Genomic DNA, 19,844 nt, shown 5'->3' with positions numbered 1-19,844 from the left:
GACAGCCACATGCAGAAGAATGAAACTGGACCATTTCCTTACACCACACACAAAAATAGACTCCAAATGGTTGAAAGACCTAAACGTGAGACAGGAGTTCATCCAAATCCTAAAGGAGAACACAGGCAGCAACCTCTTCGACCTCAGCCGCAGCACCTTCTTCCTAGAAACATTGCCAAAGGCAAGGGAAGCAAGGGCAAAAATGAACTATTGGGATTTCATCAAGATAAAATGCTTTTGCACAGCCAAAGTAACAGTCCACAAAACCAAAAGACAACCGACAGAATGGGAGAAAATATTTGCAAATGACATATCAGATAAAGGGCTAGTATCCAAAATCTAAAAGAACTTATCAAACTCAACACCCAAAGAACAAATAATCCAATCAAGAAATGGGCAGAAGACGTGAACAGACATTTTTCCAAAGAAGACATCCAAATGGCCAACAGACACATGAAAAAGTGCTCAACATCGCCGGCATCAGGGAAATCCAAATCAAAACCTCAATGAGATACCACCTCACACCTGTCAGAATGGCTAAAATTAACAAGACAGGAAATGACAGATGTTGGCGGGGATGTGGAGAAAGGGGAACCCTCCTACACTGTTGGTGGGAATGCAAGCTGGTGCAACCACTCTGGAAAACAGTATGGAGGTTTCTCAAACAGTTGAAAATAGAGCTGCCATATGATCCAGCAATTGCACTACTGGTATTTACCCCAAAGATACAAATGTAGGGATCCAAAGGGGTACGTGCACCCCAATGTTTATGGCAGCAATGTCCAAAATAGCCAAACTGTGGAAAGAACCAAGATGTCCATCAACAGATGAATGGATAAAGAAGAGGTGGTATATATACACAATGGAATATTATGCAGCCATCAAAAGGAATGAGATCTTGCCATTTGCAACGACGTGGTTGGAACTGGAGGGTGTTATGCTGAGTGAAATAAGTCAATCAGAGAAAGACATGTATCATATGACCTCAGTGATACGAGGAATTCTTAATCTCAGGAAACAAACTGAGGGTTGCTGGAGTGGTGTGGGGGTGAGAGGGATGGGCTGGCTGGGTGATAGACATTGGGTAGGGTATGTGCTATGGTGAGCGCTGTGAACTGTGCAAGACTGTTGAATCACAGATCTGTACCTCTGAAACAAATAATGTAGTATATGTTAAGAAAAAAAAAGAAGAAGAAGAATATAGCAGGAGGGGAAGAATGAAGGGGAGTAAATCGGAGGGGAAGACGAACCATGAGAGACGATGGACTCTGAAAAACAAACTGAGGGTTCTAGAGGGGAGGGGTGTGGGGGGATGGGTTAGCCTGGTGATGGGTATTAAAGAGGGCACGTTCTGCGTGGAGCACTGGGTGTTATGTACAAACATGAATCATGGAACACTTCATCAAAAACTAATGATGTAATGTATGGTGATTAACATAAGAATAAAAAATTAAAAAAATCATTAAACAATATAACATTATATGTGTATGTTAAATAAATGTTCAAAAATCAATTGTTCCAGAAATTTTAAAATATAAGCTTCAAACAATGAGTTATCACTCCACACCTATGAGAATGGCCAATACCGAGAATACTGCCAATGCTGAATGCTGGCAAGTTTGTGGAGCCACCGGAACTCTTGTTCATTCCTGGGGGGGATGCAGAATGGGCCAGCCAGGTTGGAAGACAGTTGTGCAGTCTCTTACAAAACAAAACACACTTGTAGCACATATTTCAGTAATCACACTCTTTAGTATTTACCCAAAGAAGTTGAAAATTATGACTACATAGAGACCTGCACATGAATGTTTACAGCAGCTTTGTTCATAATTGCCAACTCTTGGAAGCAAGCAAAATGTCCTTCAGTGGGTGAATGGATAAACGGAGTGTGGTCCATCCAGACAATGGAATAGCATTCAGCACTAAAAAGAAATGAGCTGTCAAGCCATGAAAAGGCATGGAAGAACCTTAAAAGCCTATAAGTGAAAGAAGGCTCCATACTGTATGGTTCCAACTGTATGACATTCTGGAAAAGGCACGACTGCAGAGACAGTAAAAACTTCTCTGCCAGGGGTTATGGGGGAGGGAGGGATGAACAGACAGACCACAGAGGGTTCTTAGGGCAGTGAAGCTGTTCTGTAGGATACTGTAATGGCAGATGTGTGCCATCACATATTTGTCCAAGCCCATGGCATGCACAACACCAAGAGCGCACCTTTTTTATAAAAAGATTTGTTTATTTTAGAGAGAGTGAGAGTGTGGGGAGGGAGGGGCCAAGGGAGAGGGAGAGAGAAACTTAAGCAGACTCCACACTGAGCATGGAGCCTGACACGGGGATTAATCCCATGACCCTGAAATCAAGACTTGAGCCGAAACCAAGAGTCAGACTCTTAACTGATAGCAACACCCAAGCATCCAACCAAGAGTGCACCTTAATGTAAACTATGAATTTTGAGTGATAATGATGGGTCAATGAATATTCACCCATTGTAAAAAATGTGCCACCCTGGTGGGGACTGATAACAGGGGAGGCTGTGCGTGCCTGGGGGCAGGGGGTGTCTGGGAAAACTCTGTGCCTGCCTCTCAGTTTTGCTGTGAATCCAAAACTGCCCTAAAAAAACACTCTACTTAAAAAAAAAATCCATGGAAATTTTATTACAGAACTTCCTTTGTTAACTAGCAGTCACACCTCTGAAGTGGAGGGATTCTCTCAAATGTAATTTTAATATAGCTTTTTTCCACACAAACCCATTTCATCTTATTTTGACTCTGGTGTCTATTCAGAACACTTGATTAAGTGTCTGACTTGCTTGTACTTACTCTCTCCTATAGGAGAATCCAATTTATGAGCCGTGATGGCCAATTTGCTAGATTTCACTCCCTCTCAGTAAAGCCTATCGGGTCCAATTGAAAATTAAAAAAAGATAAGCTGAGAGTTGGCAAAGCAGTTACAGACATTGGACCTAAACCAGTGATGAAATTTCAACTCCATAAAAATAATTTCTATGCTCTGCTCCCACCCAAAAGACTCACGAGTCTTATATTCTGATAACTTCTGCATGGCCTCAGCCCACAGTCTATCACTGTGACTTTCAAATGTCCAAGGCTTTTTGGTTACACACCACCTTTAAGTGTTCTAGTGTTTTCCATCAGAAACTGTTGTCCATCTTCCCTAATGTGAAAATCCCTAAGGCCAACTGTCAGGGCCGTTTTAATGCAAATGGGATTCTGCTGGATTTTTCAGCTCCTACGACATTAACAGTGGCACTGGAGAATGACAAAGTCCTTTTCATCAGAATGCAAGAACTGTAGCTGCCCAAAAAGGCATACGCTGTGTCTGACCTAGAGTAGGCACATATTTAATATCTGAAAATAAAAAGGTAACTTTGAGTCTATTACGCCAAAGAGAAATTTACAAAGAGCATAGACTAGCAAGGGGGAAATGAATGACAAAATTGAAAAGGACACATTCTCATTTGGCTGGTCCCTTTGCAAGTAAGATTGCCATAAACACTTTTAATTTGATATTTAAAACATAAATTGTGCATAACTGGTGGTAATTGGACGGCACTATAGAACAAGGTACTTGTCGTTCAGAATGATTACCATGAGCCCCTTAAAGATCTTGGGTACCAACAGGGCCTCCATGTGATTCTTCCTACCAAGCTGGAAAGGGGACTCATGTGAACATGGGAATGGTTCTACCAAAAGGCTGAACCCAGTTGAGTTCAGAATGGATTTTCTGGGCAAATAAAAAGCAGGTACTGTGATTTGAGTTCCAACAAACCAGAATATAAGTCTAGAAACAGGCAGTCCTTGAAAAAGGTTATTTTATTAAAAGTACCTACTACTTATCCAAGTCATTACCCAAAGAACAAATAATCCAGTCAAGAAATGGGCAGAAGACATGAACAGACATTTCTCCAAAGAAGACATCCAAATGGCCAACAGACACATGAAAAGATGCTCAACATCACTCATCATCAGGGAAATACAAATCAAAACCACAATGAGATACCACCTCACACCAGTCAGAATGGCTAAAATTAATAAGTCAAGAAATGACAGATGTTGGTGAGGATGAGGAGAAAGGGGAACCTTCTTACACTGTTGGTGGGAATGCAAGCTGGTGCAGCCCCTCTGGAAAACAGTGTGGAGGTTTCTCAATAAGTTAAAAAATAGAACTACCCTACAACCCGCAATTGTACTACTGGGTACTTACCCCAAAGATACAAATGTAGTGATCCAAAGAGGTACCTGCACCCCAATGTTTATAGCAGCAAAGTCCACAACAGCCAAACTATGGAAAGAGCCCTGATGTCCATCAACAGATGAATGGATAAAGAAGATATAAAACACACACACACACAATGGAATACTACTCAGTCATCAAAAAAATGAAATCTTTCCATTTGCAATGATGTGGATGGAATTATAGGGTATTATGCTAAGTGAAATACGTCAAAGAAAGACAAATACCACATGATCTCAATCATATGTGGAATTTAAGAAACAAAACAGAGGATCACAAGGGAAGAGAGAGAAAAAAAAAAAAGACAAAACCAGAGAGGGAGACAAACCCTAAGAGACTCTAATCATAGAAACAAACTAAGGGTTGCTGGAGGGAGGGGGACAGCAGATGGGGTAACTGGGTGATGGGCATTAAGGAGGGCACATGATGGAATGAGCACTGGGTGTTACATAAGACTGAAGAAGCACTGAACTCTACCTCTGAAACCAATAATACATTATATGTTAATTAATGAAATTTAGATTTTAAGAAAAATACCTACTACAATTTCTAAGTAAGTCTATCAAAACGGAGGCAAGGCTGGGTGCGAAGGTACCCAGTCCAGCACACAAATTTGCAGGGTGTTGTCGTCACTAGGACTCTCCTCTCCTTAAGGCTGCACTTCGTCCCTCACCCAGTGGAAGCCACTGCTGCCCTTAGTGGTGCTCACGGTCTTTAGGTCAGTGACTCGGTGACAGGCAGCACTCAACAGGGCTTACCCAAGCCCTGCCTAAGACTCCTCTTTTGTTTTTGCTTCCTGATCACACATCTATGAAATTCTCCTCATGCATATTCCTTCCGTCTCTTTCAACCAACGCTAAGCTCTCAGGAAGAGCACTTGTGTCTCCTTTTCTCACATTGCACCCAACTTGAGCTCAGTGCTCTCAGCCCCCAAGAGGGGAGCATTTATGTTTGACCAATGAGTACGTCCTATTGGTTGAGGTGAGGATGTTCTGCAGGTTCGTAAATTTGAGAAAGCTCTGGAGCCAGGGGCAGGTTGAGCGATTTGACATTCTCTTCTGCCTGACTGAATTTTGATTGCCAAACAAAAGCCAGTGCTGCACCCCAGGACGGCGGATGCAGAAATCCCACGGTGGGAGGGGACGGCAGTACCTTTGCTACTGAACAGGCATGACTGATCGTCCTAACCTAGGACACACACTCCCTGAGCAGCACAACCTGCAAAACAAAATACTAGCCATGGAAGCCCAACAGAGCCCAAGGGTTAGGCAAGGCTCAGCCACATTTTTATTTTGACAGAAGAATAAAAGAAATTCTGCTCTTCAAAGCCTCTCCTGGAATTCAGGGATGCACTCCAGCCCCACCACCAGCAGATGCCTCCTGCCCATTGTTGTTGCCCCTGACAACTGGCTGCCAGCATTCGAAGAGGTGATGGTTACAATGATGATATTCTCTATTGCAGAAGCCACACTGCGCATGAGAGTGGAATGTAAATGACTCTCAGAGTTAGCGGCTGCATTTGAGAGACTGGGACATGCTTCCCTACGCAGTGGAGAAGACCGAGGGGCAGCTCTCTGTGGGTGTTGCATGGGCACAAGGAGGGAAGGCTTCCAGACTGGTTCAAAATTTATTCCGCGAGAACATTTACCACCTAGCCTTGCCGCTGGACCATTGGAGAGAAAGGAGCTGCGGGGGGGGGGGGGGGGTGCCATTTTATTTCACATTGAAGTGATGAATGCAGGCACCCTAGGACTTGGGGTGACATGGACACTCATGTGTGCCTTGGGAGGGCAGCAGCAACTGCAAAGTACTTAAAACACTGTTCTTTCTAAGTCCCCACTCCAGTGCTGGACAACCACAGAATCAACTGTTCAATAATCATTTTCTCGTATAAAGCACAGTTCTGTTCAAAGAAAAGCAATGGTAGGGACACGTACTCCGTGAATCCTGAGGAAGATCGGATTTCCTCCACCTTAATTAAAAGTACGTGGTTGCTGACGTCGCCAGCTAAGGTGAATCATTGTCAGCCAATCACAAAATAGAACAAGTATTTGTCTTTACTAACCATCCCCCTACTCAGATTTCAATGGCTGAATCCATTTTTAACCTGATCAATCAGATGCACTATATTGAATCCTGAGTCCAGGTGCCCCAGGCAACTCTGGTATGCTCATAAAGTATACTCAGGGAGAGAGAGCAACATTCTCTTTTTCGTAATTGCTATTGAAACCTCTTCAACATTAGGCAAGTTTTTATGCTACTTTAGTATATAAGTATGGCCAGATTACCCCATGTTTTTTTAATAATGTTTCCACTATCATGTAAACAGCTCAAGTGAGATGAAATTCATTTACTATGAAGTTCCACTTTTTAATATGTACAATTCAGTAGTTCTTGACGTATTAACAGAGTTGTGAATCCATCACCACTACCAAATTCCAGAATATTTTCATCTATCCCAAAAGAAATCTTATTTTGATGCATCCATGTAGGCTTATCAGTTGTATCAAATGTACCACCCAGTGGGGATGTTGATAACCAGGGAGGCTATACGTTGTGTGGGGACAGATGGTATATGGGAAATCTCTGTGACTTCCTCTCAATTTTTCTGTGAATCCAAAGCTTCTCTGAAAATATAATGTCATTTTTTAAAAAAAGGAAATAAATCTCATACCTACTAGCAGTCACTTCTCACTGCCCCTACCTCTAGCCCCTGGCAACCACTAACGTCCCTCTATCTCGGTGGATTTGCCCATTCTGGGATAATACAGTATGCGGCCTTTTGGGTCTAACTTCCTTCACTTAGCATAATGTCTTCTACCTTTTTGGCTCTTATCAATAATGGTGCTATGGACATCCATATGGAAGTTTCTGTATGAACATATGTTTTCAGTTTTTTGGGGTATATACCTGGGAGTGGAATGTCTCGGTCATATGCTAACTCTATGTTTACTTTTTGAGGAACTACTGAACAGTTTTCCACAGAGTCTACACAATTTTACATTCTTACTAATAATGTTTGAAGTTCTCCATTTTTCCACATCCTTACCAATATGTTATTTTCCTTTTTATAGCCATCCTAGTGGGTATGAAGTGGTATACTGTATGACTGGCATTTCCTTGATGACTAATGATGTTGAGCATCTCTTTTCAATGCTTATTGGCCATTTATATTTCTTTGGATAAATGTTTTTTAAATCCTTTGGTTGTTTTTAATTAAATTATTTCTCTGTTTTGAGTTATAATAATTCTTTATACAATCTGGACATCTTACCTTTACCGAACATATATCTTGCAAATATTTTCTCACATTCTGTGGGCTGTCTTTTCACTTTCTTGACAGTGTCCACTGATGCACAAACATTTTTAAGTTCGATGAAGTCCAATTTATCTATTTTTTCTTTGGTTGCTTATGCTTCTGGTGTCATATCTAAGAAACTGTTGCCTAATTCAAGGTCATAAATATATGCCCCTAAGTTTTCTTCAAGAATTTTGTAGTTTCAGCTCTTTTATTAGGTTGTTGATCAACATTGAGTTGATTTTTGTATACAGTGTGAGATAGGGCTCCAACTTTGCTCTTTTGCATGTGGATATTCAGTTGGGCAAGCGCTATTTGTTGAAAAGACTATTCTTTCCCCATCGAAAGATCTTGGCACCTTTGTCAAGAATCAATTGGCCATAGATGTCTGGGTTTATTTCTGAACTCTCAGTTCTTTTCCATTAATCTATATGTCTATACTTATGTTAGTACCATCATTACTGTAGCTTTAGAGTAAGTTTTAAAATCAGGAAGTATAAGTACTTTAACCATTCTTTTTCAAGGTTGTTTTGGTTATTCTGAGTCCCTTGTATTTTCATATGAATTTTAGAATCAGCTTGCCTATTTCTCCAATAAAGGAAATTGGGATTTTTATAAAGATTGGATTGAATCTATAAAAGTATTTGGGAAGTATTGCTATATTACCAATATTAGATCTTCCAATCCATAAACACAGAGTATCTTTTCATTGACTTAAGTCTTCTTTAATTTCTTTCAATTATGTTTTATGATTTTTCAGTGCACAAGTTTGTATATCTTCTGTTAAATTATTCCTAAGTACTTTATTATTTTCAAAACTATTGCAGGTAGAATCATTTTCTTAATTTAATTTTTAGATTGTTCATTGCTAATGTATGGGAATACAAATGATTTTTGTATATTGATCTTGTATTATCCAGCCTTGCTGCATTTGTGTGTGTGTGTGTGTGTGTGTGTGTGTGTGTGTGTGTGTATTCCTTAAGATTTTCTATATACAAGTTCATGTCATCTACGAATAGAAATAATTTACTTTTTTCCTAACTGTATTTCTTTCCCTTGCATTGCCTTGGCTAGAATCTCTAATGGAATGTTAAATAGATATGGGGAGACTGAGCATCCTTGTCTGTTCCTGATCTTAGGGAAATGCTTTCAACCTTTCACCATTAAGTATGATATTAGTTGTGGGTTTTTCATACATGCTCTTTATCAGGTTGAGGAAATTTCTACTAGCTTGTTGAATATTTTGTTATGAAAAGATTTTGGACTTTGCAAATGTCAGCTCTGTGGGTTCCTTCCCTCCCTTTATTCTATTAATATGTATATATTACATAGATTTTCATACATTAAATCAAATTTATTTTCCTGGGATCAATCACATTTGGCTAAGGTGTATAATCCTTTTTATACGTTTCTGGATTCAGTCTGCTAGCATTTTGTTGAGATTTTTACATCTATATTCATAAGGGATTTTTTTTTAATAAAGATTTTATTTATCTATTTGACAGAGAGAGACACAGTGAGAGAGGGAACACAAGCAGGGGGAGTGGGAGAGGGAGAAGCAGGCTTCCCGCTGAGCAGGGAGCCCGATGTGGGACTCGATCCCAAGACCCTGGCATCATGACCTGAGCCGAAGGCAGATGCCTAATGACTGAGCCACCCGGGCGCCCCCATAAGGGATACTGATTATAGTTTTCATTTCTTGTGATACCTTTATCTAGTTTTGGTTTAAGGGTACAGATTACTCTTTTTGTCACTGAAGTCTTGGAATCATTTAAATGTACATCATCACTTAATGGCACTTTCTGTAAAAATGTAAAATTATTTAATTAATTTATTTATTTATACATTTCAATGTATCTACTTCTTTTTCTGTCTTAAGGCCTAATACTTGTGCAGTCTATTTACTGAGGGTTAGAACTGTGGTTTTGTTTTTTTTTTTTTCAAACAATTAGGAAATGAACATGACAATGAGAATGTGGTCACAGTGGTCTCCTAGCACTGCCATGTGGTTATCTTCCAGGAAAAGTCTTCCTTCTCTCCCTAAGCTCATACTCCACCACAACCCACTTCCCATCTCACCTTCTTCCTGAACTTCCTCACGAAGGACCTCTCTCTCCTCCAAGCTCCCATAGCACTGATTTTTGAAACGTTCAATGGTGCAGGTGTATACACATTTTTGCTGTAGGCTTTTGCTAAAGATTTTTGTGTGTTTTTTCTTCCCTGTGAGATTTCTGACTCTTTCTTATACTTTTGTTATTTCGTCAAGTACCTCTGTTCTTAGTTCACACTCAATGTATGTTGTTTTAATAATTTTTAAAATGCATCTTGGATATGGTAGGTACAAATTCCATGAGATCCATATACGTGTTATATTTATAATGCCACTGTCTTAAAGCTCATCAAGCATGAATAAGTAATTATGAATTTTAATATATGCCACGTGTTTCTACCTAGTCAACAATTATATAAACGAATTCAAAGCATACAAAATGGATTTTTTTCATTGAAACATATTAATCCTTTAACGACATGGCACATTGAGAATTAGAACGGGGGAAAAATAAATTATGTAACAGGTAGTTACTTAGAAAAAAAACGGCAAAGCACAACTAGACACTTTCTCCCACACAGTGACTTGCTTTTCCAAGAATAAATGTAAGTACCTGGTGTCAGCAGTATGACCGAGGTGACAATCAGGGAGCAGATGACCAGGATTACAAGAAGTGCAATTGCTATCCCCTTCCAGTTCCTTTGGGGAGGGTTGCTCCCCACCAGCTCCTAAAAATGACAACAGGAAAGGGAGACCCAGTGAGGAAAGTAAGGAAATAAAATAAAAACCAAATAAATACACTCCATTTGAATCAAGAACCAAGACGCGGAAGAGTGAATGCGGCATACTCTCATCCTTGAAACGACGAGTAGCTCTCTTCTCCACCCTCCGGCCTCCTGCTCTCGTCCCGTTCAACACAGCAAAACCTGATCTCAAGAACGAATGTGATAGTACACTGTGTTTACAGCTTCGCTGAGAACTGACTTTCTTTCCATTCGGGACACTGGGTTCCACAGCACAGGGCAACTGTGGCGTTTCTCTTCGTGACAGCCAACCTCCTAACCCCACTGAGTCAAACCCAAGTATGCCGGCTCCAAGTCCTCTCTCACCTTCCTTCTCATTCACATCCACACTGTTTACTTCTATTTCAGGATACCAGATTCAAACATTTATTTAGCACATCCTGCATGCCGAGTATAATTAACCTGGACCCACTGCTCATGCTCTTGAGCCCTTTCTTCTTCTGTAGAACCTCATACAAGGCTTCACGATTGCCCAGGTCTTTTCACTGGGTGATTCACTTATACCCATTCTAGATTTTCATCCCTCCCGGGAGCTGTGTTTGCATTGTCGCAGGGGTTAGGGATGGGAGTAAGAATCTGGAGACATTGCTCAAGTGTGCTAATGGTTGGATAAATCTAGGAAATTAATCAGGCATATTGGCTGCTGAAACCAACTTTCAATTCCTTTCAAATCAGGGTGCTCATATAATTTACACTCCCAGCTGGGATCCTTTGAGAGACAAAAGGGTTAATGTTTATAATTAATAAACATAATAGTTTATATTAATAAAAATTATCATCAGTTATACAAGAGCAACTGGCACTCCCCAGGGCAAATAAAGACATATGGCCACACTGCAAACGGTCTACCGCTCCTTCTGCCCATAAACAGAACACAAAACATTCTCTCTTATAGTGCCCATAATTACAACTCATATTAACTCCAACTCAAGATGAAGTAGAACAGAGGTGGCCTCAAAAAGTAGATAATGCAATACCCAAATACAGCTTCATCCCAAACTCAAAGTTCATTAGAATGCAGCAAATTTCTGCAAATCGAAATAAAGGTAACATTAAATGGAGGGTGGCAAATAATAATTGACATGCAAATATTCAATATTGGCTATCTAGATTATCAAATTAAGAGAAATTCTGAGAGCCACTATGGTCTTAGCAAGAAAGGATTTTTTTCCCATTTTTTTATTGAGCAAGAAAGGATTTTATTGTTGTTTAAAAATTTCTATCAATCTTATTTGCTATCCAGAATTTATCTATTAAGAAGTGGCTTTTTAGCACTTAAAAATGACAAAAGGCTATACTGAGTTGATCTCATTTCTGAATGGATAGAGTTTCCTATGCAAGAAAACCAGAGACCAACAACAAGAAGAAGTAATCAGATTTTGCTGATTCAGCAGCTTTTCACTTTGCCCAAGTTTATGAAGAAAATTTGAAAATTCACCAAATTTGTGAATAGCACAAATCTTGAAGCAGTGTTATTCATATGAACAAAGTAGTACACATAATGTCTTGCAGACCCTAGTGGATTTTTCTTTTCTTTTTTCTTTTTTTTCTTTCTTTCTTTCTTTCTTTCTTTCTTTCTTTCTTTCTTTCTTTCAGAGAGAGTGCTAGTGCATGAGGGAGGGGAGGAGCAGAGGGAAAGGGAGAGAATCTTAAGTAGCTCCACACCCAGTGTGGAGTCCTATGTGACACGGGGCTCGATCTCACAACTCTGAGATCCTGACCTAAGCTGAAATCAGGAGTTAGAGGCTTAACTGACTGAGGACCCAGGCACCCCCTAGTGGACATTTCGCAAACACTGTTCATATTAAATCCCAGGGTAACAATCAAACCAGAATATTTTAATCGTCAAGACCAAATCTTATTCAAGAGACAGAATAATAAAATTAATGTTATTGCCTTCATCAGCTCAAACAATTGATACCTTTTGAATCTTGTTGTTAATAATAATTTAAAATTCTAAAATCTGTACCAAACATATCTATTAAATACACTGGTCGAAGTTTATGTGCATGAAGAAGCCTAAGACTTTTTCTTTGTGTCAATTTCTTGACGAGCTAGTAGTGTAGCTGATGTACTTGTAGAAGTGTACTTGAACCCATGTTGCAGTGACAGAGGTCCTTCTGAGACTCAGGGGGCCTCTTACCAGCCCCAACACATCCACAGTGGGATGTCCAGGGCTAGGCTGGACGGTGTCAGACGGTCTACCAAGAGGACCGAAAGATGAAGATGTTTGCAAAACATGTCATGTTAAGGAAGAGGTCAGCCTCAAAAGCCAAATACTTAGGAGCCTTCATCCACCTGAACTATCACATGGAAGAGAGAGGAGACTTATTCTGTACAGCTCCAGAAGGTAAAATTGTGTTTCAGTACAACTTCAAAATTCCCAGCCACGAATATCACCTCACAGTAGAATGAGATGCTTCACCAGGAAGTGTGCAGGATGGTGAACACCTAAGGAGGGTCCTGGAGGTCCGATCCTCCAGAAAGGAAGGTGGAAATAAATGATCTTAAAAATGCCCAATAGAGGGGCGCCTGGGTGGCTCAGTCATTAGGCGTCTGCCTTCGGCTCAGGTCATGATCCCGGGGTCCTGGGATCGAGCCCCGCGTCGGGCTCCCTGCTCCGCGGGAAGCCTGCTTCTCCCTCTCCCACTCCCCCTGCTTGTGCTCCCTCTCTCGCTGTGTCTCTCTCTGTCAAATAAATAAAAAAATCTTTTAAAAAATGCCCAATAGAGTAAAAGTTCTATGAACACATATAGGATGGAAGAGAGAGATAGAAAGCCGTGAAGTTGCTACGCAGGGGTGGCAAACGAATGGGAGGCAAGGACTTCTGGAAAGGGAACAAAGACTCTGCCTTCCTCCTGTTCACTGGACTAAGAAAATACTTTGCACAGAAAACCAGTTTGGTACGTATTATTGAATGGGAGAACGTACCCTAAATAACCAAATAGGCATTGACAGCATAGCCTCCTCAAGGGAAGTGATCCTGGGTCAATGACACCATTGCTTGCTTGCTTTCTTTTTTAGAGACAGAGAGAGAGAGAGGGAGAGAGAGAGAGAGAGAATCTTAAACAGGCTCCAGGCTCAGCAGGGAGCCCGACGAGGGGCTCAATCTCAGGACCTGAGCCGAAACCAAGAGTCAGATGCTTAAGTGACTGAGCCACCCAGGTGCCCCAACATCGTTTCCTAAAGACAGATGCACCATATTGCCTTCCAGGCAGCATACTTACACATTTAAAAAGGGCAGTTTTGCCCACGTGAAAGCAGACATTCTTTACGAAACTCCCTTTTCATTTGCCAAATTTCACCTTTCACAGTACAGGTAATTTCTTTTTTAACTGACCAAATACTGTTGTTACAATACTAATAGGAAACACGTTAGGGAGGAAACAAATCATGAATAATCTTGCTAATCCAAGAAAATAAAACTTTTCATTTTCCCCATTTAACTTTCTTGTCATGGTCTATAGACACATTTAATTGCTACATGGGTGTAACCAGAGCATAGAGACTTTCTTTGAGTTAGAATGCAGATGAATATGTGCTTCTCTGAACATCTCATTTGGCTCCCAGATTCAAATGACATCCTCATCTTAACTTGCAGGAGCTGAATTATTGAAAATTTGAGGAGAGCTGACGCTGCTCCCCATGAAGGACAAGACAAGTTAATAAATTATGCCCTGAAACGTTAGGCTTCAGTAGTGCATTTCTTGGCAGAATTATATATTTTTACCTAGGACAGTGAAAGTGAGACTCTAAGACATTCCCTATTCTATTTGGTACCACAGGCGTACCTCGGAGATCCAGTAAAATGGAAGAGCGTGTCTACAATGAACCATTTCGTGTAATGAGGTGATCAGATGTTTCATCCATCCATCCAACCATCCATCCATCTATTCATCCATCCGCCTGTCTGTCCATCCATCTATCCATCCGTCTATGCACCCATCCATCCATCCATCCAACACATGTCTATCCAGCACCTTCCCTGCCAACCCTCCCCTGAGAACCTTGGGTATAGCAGTGAACAAAACAGACTGCACTGCTATCAACCCAGCAAGCTGAATGGCTTTCATTTTTCCATATTTCCTTTCTTGTGTTCTAGTGCAGGGATGGCGCACAAACAATAAACAGATAAACCCACTAAGAGAAGAAAAAAAGCAGGACAAGGGGGTCTAGGTTGGGGGTTGCATCCTGTTTGTATATAAGGAGGTCAGAGAGATTTTCTAACAAAGTGACATTTGAACAGAAACTACAGGAACTGTAGCTGGGAGGAAGGACATCAGGCTGCTATGGCCTGAACTGTGTCCCTCCCAAACTCACATGTGGAAGCTCGAACCCACAGTGTGGACAGAGGGCCTCCGGGAGGTAATGAGGGTTACATGAGGTCATGAGGGTGTGGCCCCCAGGACAGGCTCAGTGTCCTCATAAGAAGAGACAACGGAGAGCTTGCTCCCTGTCTACACACATGCATCGGGGGAAGACCACGTGAGAGGACACAGCAAGAAGGCACCGTCGGCAACCTGAGGAGGAAGGGCCCACGGGACACTGCAGCCTGCACCTTGCCTGTGGGCTTCCAGTCTCCAGGACCGTGAGAAACAAAGCTTGAGGCCCAGAGGCACATCTCCCACATTCTGGGAAGCCGTGCCTGGTTTCATAGGCAGAGTTCATTATTTTCCCATCTGGACACAACTGTAACACCTTGTAAATGCTTTTCTGTAACATTACTGCACTATTAAATTATGTATTTAATATCTGTGTCATCATCCGGCTGCAAACGACTTGGTGTGCTGGCGTTCCTGATGTCTTGTATAGAACGAGGGACACCACAGCGCTCCGGGACTGTGGTCCAACCCTCCAGAATGGAAGAACGGACATAGGAATGCCTTTATAAGAAGCAACTGTGTTATTTGCTGGCACCTCTGGCAGAAAAGCCATTGGGTTGATGCGGAAAGCAAAGCATTAATACAAGCCCAACTGCACTGATGATGCCATAGATGATGCCACGGATGATAGCAGTCGGTCCTAACAGATGTCATGCAGACTGACATCTGTGGTTGGCAATTGCTTTGTCCCTAGTGCAACTGCTGCTCACACTTATTCTTAACTCAGGCAAAAAGAAAACAAATGAACGAGAAACAAACTCAACCTTTTCCCAGGTTGTTTGGTTGTTTTAAATATAAAATTCATGTTTTCAGAATGTTAGTATCTTAGGAATCTGCGATGAGAGCTTGATATTTTATGTGCCAACTGTACAACTGAAATGGAAGAGATGCAGATTGAAATAATAATTGAAGACACCCACAGTGTTCTGTGAATGGATCAAGGGGGGTCACCGTGCATGTCCACAAGGCCCTCCCCGTCTGTGGTCAAGCCTGACATGCCTTATCTTGGCCTGAACTTCCTCTCTCCCACGAGATATCCCTTGCTGACTTTATCACACCTTGTGCCTTATGATAAGGAGTCGAGATTCTTGAGAAAAGTCCGAGGTGATTATTTAGAAATTAGAGAAACTGAAGGCTTCAGGGAAGGGAAAAAAAAAATAAACAAAGAAGGGGTGGAAGACAAAAGGAATACAGTGCTTGGGTGTTAGGACCAAATGCAAGTGTGTTTGGAAGCACACCACAATTTATAACACCTATAGAACGGTAAGATATTGCTTTACGACTGGTTGCTATTGCTACCAAATAAGGCTTCAGTACCATTTGATAGACACTGTGGGAAGAACTCAAAAGCACATCAAATTTCTGGTACATTATAAAGAAAGTAAACACAGAGAATCCCACTTCCGAGCTCTCAAGAGGGGAAACGGGCATCTTCACCTCTGTTGGGTCCCCACGGTAGGGTGACCTAGGCCACCGCCCTGTCACTCCACAGTGAAGCACACATTCCCCACGCAGCAAATGCCCACCTTGAGTGTTTCGGGTACACCTCATGGTGTGTTTGTTTTCCACAAATGTATGTGTAGCCATGCACAGCTAACGAGACAGAAGGGGTCTCACTTCCAGCAGAAGTGGGAGGAGAAGAGGCCTCACTAAGGGCTCTTCCTAAAGGAGCCCCCTACCTTGGAAGATCAGCGTGGGAAGCTGCAGATGCAGGAGCAATCGGGTGGCAGTGCGAGAGCAGGGACTGCAGGGACGGTGAAGGTCCAGCCCTGCCAGCCTCGGTGGGGACAGCTGGTAACTGTGCACTTTATTTCCCTTTGCTAAAGGCAGAGGGGTCGACCAGATGGCCCACTCACTAGGGAGGAAGGAAGTGAATTCAATTATTTTCCTCACAATGGTCCATCTTTGAGCCAATCAATCTCTTCTTCACCCAGGCAGCTTTCAGAAGTACATTAAGACGAAGAGACTCTTTGCAGCTCCCAAAACTGAAAGAGGCCTTCTCTAGACCCTCACCAGATCCAAATTTAGGTCATTGATAGTGTAAAAATTTTCCAGAGGATACACGCGAAGCAGCAGCTAATATGGCCTCACAATTCCAGCTGGGATGGAAGACACAAGCCAGTGTGCCAGGGGGCAGGACAGAGCCCACTGCCCTGTGAAGCGCTGTGTATTCTGAGCAGGGACAGTCTTCCGCTCCCTGAGATCCTCCCCCGCCCGGGACTGCTAAATACTCGTGATGCTTTCGCTAATTGTGTGTATCCTAAATACTTGCGATGCTTTTGCTAGTTGTGACTATAAGAAACGGATGGGGCCTGTGGTCACAAGATACTAATTGATGCCGACTCCCTGTCAATGACTCTGCGATTGGCTGAGCAGCCATTTTGGAGAGACCAATCACCAACCAATGTGGTGTGAGTTGGGGGGTGGTGCTGGTGGTGACAGACGGAGTCTCACCCTTCAAAAACTTGTACTGAAAAAAAAAAAAAAAACTTGTACTGATTTCATAATTAGAAATTAAATTTGGTTGACAGCCCTTACTGCTGAGGACCGAAAGTTAATGAAGGGTCATCATTATCCTCGTGGAAGGAAGTCCCCAGGACGGTCAGACCCACCCTCAGATGAGCCTCTTGCCCTTGACACATCTGCTCCTCCCACCATGCTCCTCCCTGTCCCACGACTCAGGCTCTCCGCTGACCATTCTCCATTTGCCTTACAGACTGATCTGGGATCGACTCTCCTTCTCTCCCATGAATTTGGAAACTTCTGAAGTTGACTATTTTACATAACGTGACTTTAGGTGACTGCCCGAGGGCACAGCACTTTGAAACCCATGCACCGCCTTGATGAAGGCAGCTTTCAGCCCTGGCCCTGCAGATCAGCAGGACTGTGCGTGCAGAGCGAGCGCCCGCTCTATCAGCCCTTCTGGGAAATCAAAACAAAACACAACAGGCAAATTACTGACGGTAATTATGTCTCTTCTAAAATTTCTTCGTTATTTTTTACTTCAAACTCAACACCAGAGCTCAAATTATCGTAGGCTCTTGAGTTTAACTGACTGTGTTGAATAGATTCTTTATGACATCAATTCAAAATGTAAGTGATTCTTACCTGCAGACCTCAGTCTCTCCTGGATCTATTTTGATAGAATGTTTTAAAGGTATCATGTTGCATAACTCACCAAAAGCAACGGTGCTGTGACTTGATCATAGTCAGAAGAAGTTTCACAACACACCAGGCTCAAGAGAAATCCCTTTCAGTGAGAATATGGCTACGGAACCGAGTGACGGAATTTAAAATCGAGCATCTGCATCTTCCACGTTGCTGTGAGTAAGGACAAGGTCTTACAATCTTCTTCTGGTAACAGCTGTCTTTGCAGATACTCGCTGAACCCCACAGGCAATTTTGAGACCCATTTTTCTACACTGGGCAGCATTTTGGCAAGCTCAGCTTCCCAACGTCAAAAATCCCTGCAGGCGTCCAGTAAATATTAAGTAACTAACAAACAAGCCTCAAAGGCAAGAACTGCCGGCAATTTCACGGCTGCAACAAAAATGATTTGAGCTCAGTTTTTCAGAAGGACTTCTTGCCACCCTGGTACCATCCTCCAGCTCAGCACAGAAGCCCTTTGAAAAACGCCAGAGGGGAAGGGGTCTCCACCGCCGTCCTCCCCCACCCATGGGTGCCAGAGCCCTGCCCTCCCCTCCGCAGCCCCAGGTACAGCCCCGCCCGGGTCAGAAGCCCGCTCCAGGCTTCCCGGCGTGGGATCAGAGTCTGCGGTTTCCTGGAGCTGACCGTCACGAGATGAGAATGGAGACCGGAGAGGGGCAGGGGCTGTTTCCGCGTGGTGCGTGGGTTCGGGGGAAACAGAGCAGCTTCACAGAAGGAGGAGGAAACTGGAGAGACGGAGATGCAGAGACAAGAGGCAAACAAAGAAGGCTTCCTCCTGGTTTTCCATTTCTTGACTTAATTTTCCTCCCAAGGCCTGAGGGAATTTTTCCCTTAGATTTAATAAGACATTCCTGTTTCGTTATGAGATATTTTATCTCCCGTTTTACTTAAGCTAGTTTGAGTGCATCTCTGAAACTTGAGAACAAAGCAGCTGTGCGCACAGCCATGAAGACACCCAGCCCAGGAGCCCAGACCCGCACCAGCGTTCCATCCGCAGGAGGCACTGGGTGTTCACCAGTGAAGCCACACGCCCCGGTCCTGGTGGCATATTCTGGCCAAAACTACACTCAAAACCCAGCTGAAGACTGTAACTACTCACTTGGCTTATGATTTCACAATAATAAATTTGCTAATTTGACCTGTTATTTTATTTGAAAAGATACGTTTTTCCACCAGTATGTATAGCTCTTTCCAGCAAAACTCTGAGTGAAATACAGTAGCTACCTTAGGAGACCCTGAAGAGTCTACAGCTGCCATCATATATCAGCGTTGGGGGATGGCCCCTCTGTGACAGGAGGGGGCTAATTCAAGCTAAAGCAAATGCCAACCAGACAGCTGGTACAACGTAACATTTATGAGGGTCTTGAAGAGGATGGGGTCTTCTTGAGGTATTCACTATTTTAGGTATCAAATCACTCAAAAAGAGCGAGCTCATATTTTTAAACTACAGCCGGCCTAGAATGGATTTATTCAGTAGATCCACATATAACAGCTATTTTTATAATCAAAAAATGGCCTAATACTAACACTCATTTTCATACAGTTCAGCCTAACGGAAGGATATATAGCATCAGGGAAGTTATTAGCCACAGAAATACAACTGATTAGCAATCTTAATTCCATCTGCAACTGGAATCCCCCTTTGACATGTGACCTAACATAGTCACAGGTTCTGGAGATCGGGATGCAGACCTCTTTGGGGAGGTCATTATTTCGCCTACCTCGGTGTTATACGCCACATAGCAGAACATTACACATCAATAAAAATATCAATCTCACACATGCACAGCACGAATGTCACAGATATAATTTTAAGTGACCTGGGTCAGACATAAAGAATATCTGATCAATGATTTCATTTACATAAAACCGAACAATGGGCAAGACGACA

At 42.3% G+C, this 19,844-nt stretch overlaps 1 protein-coding gene across 5 annotated transcripts in view; it reads right to left on the bottom strand.

Moving 5' to 3' along the window:
- The window catches only part of DPP6 (dipeptidyl peptidase like 6), a 949,209-nt gene that overhangs the window by 375,735 nt on the left and 553,630 nt on the right, over positions 1–19,844 (bottom strand). For all 5 annotated transcript variants that reach the window (XM_073887499.1, XM_073887496.1, XM_025862147.2 and 2 more), the window contains exon 2: positions 10,214–10,328. In XM_073887499.1, coding sequence (XP_073743600.1) covers positions 10,214–10,328 — 115 coding nt within the window. The remainder of the gene's footprint in view (positions 1–10,213; positions 10,329–19,844) is intronic.

Source organism: Callorhinus ursinus, unplaced genomic scaffold, assembly GCF_003265705.2.
Source record: "Callorhinus ursinus isolate GAN/ISIS: 27379988/994484 unplaced genomic scaffold, GSC_fseal_2.0 scaffold80, whole genome shotgun sequence".
Lineage (NCBI taxonomy): Eukaryota > Metazoa > Chordata > Mammalia > Carnivora > Otariidae > Callorhinus > Callorhinus ursinus.
The sequence above is the reverse complement of the archived record's forward strand: the minus strand, read 5'-3'. Positions and strand labels throughout refer to the sequence as shown.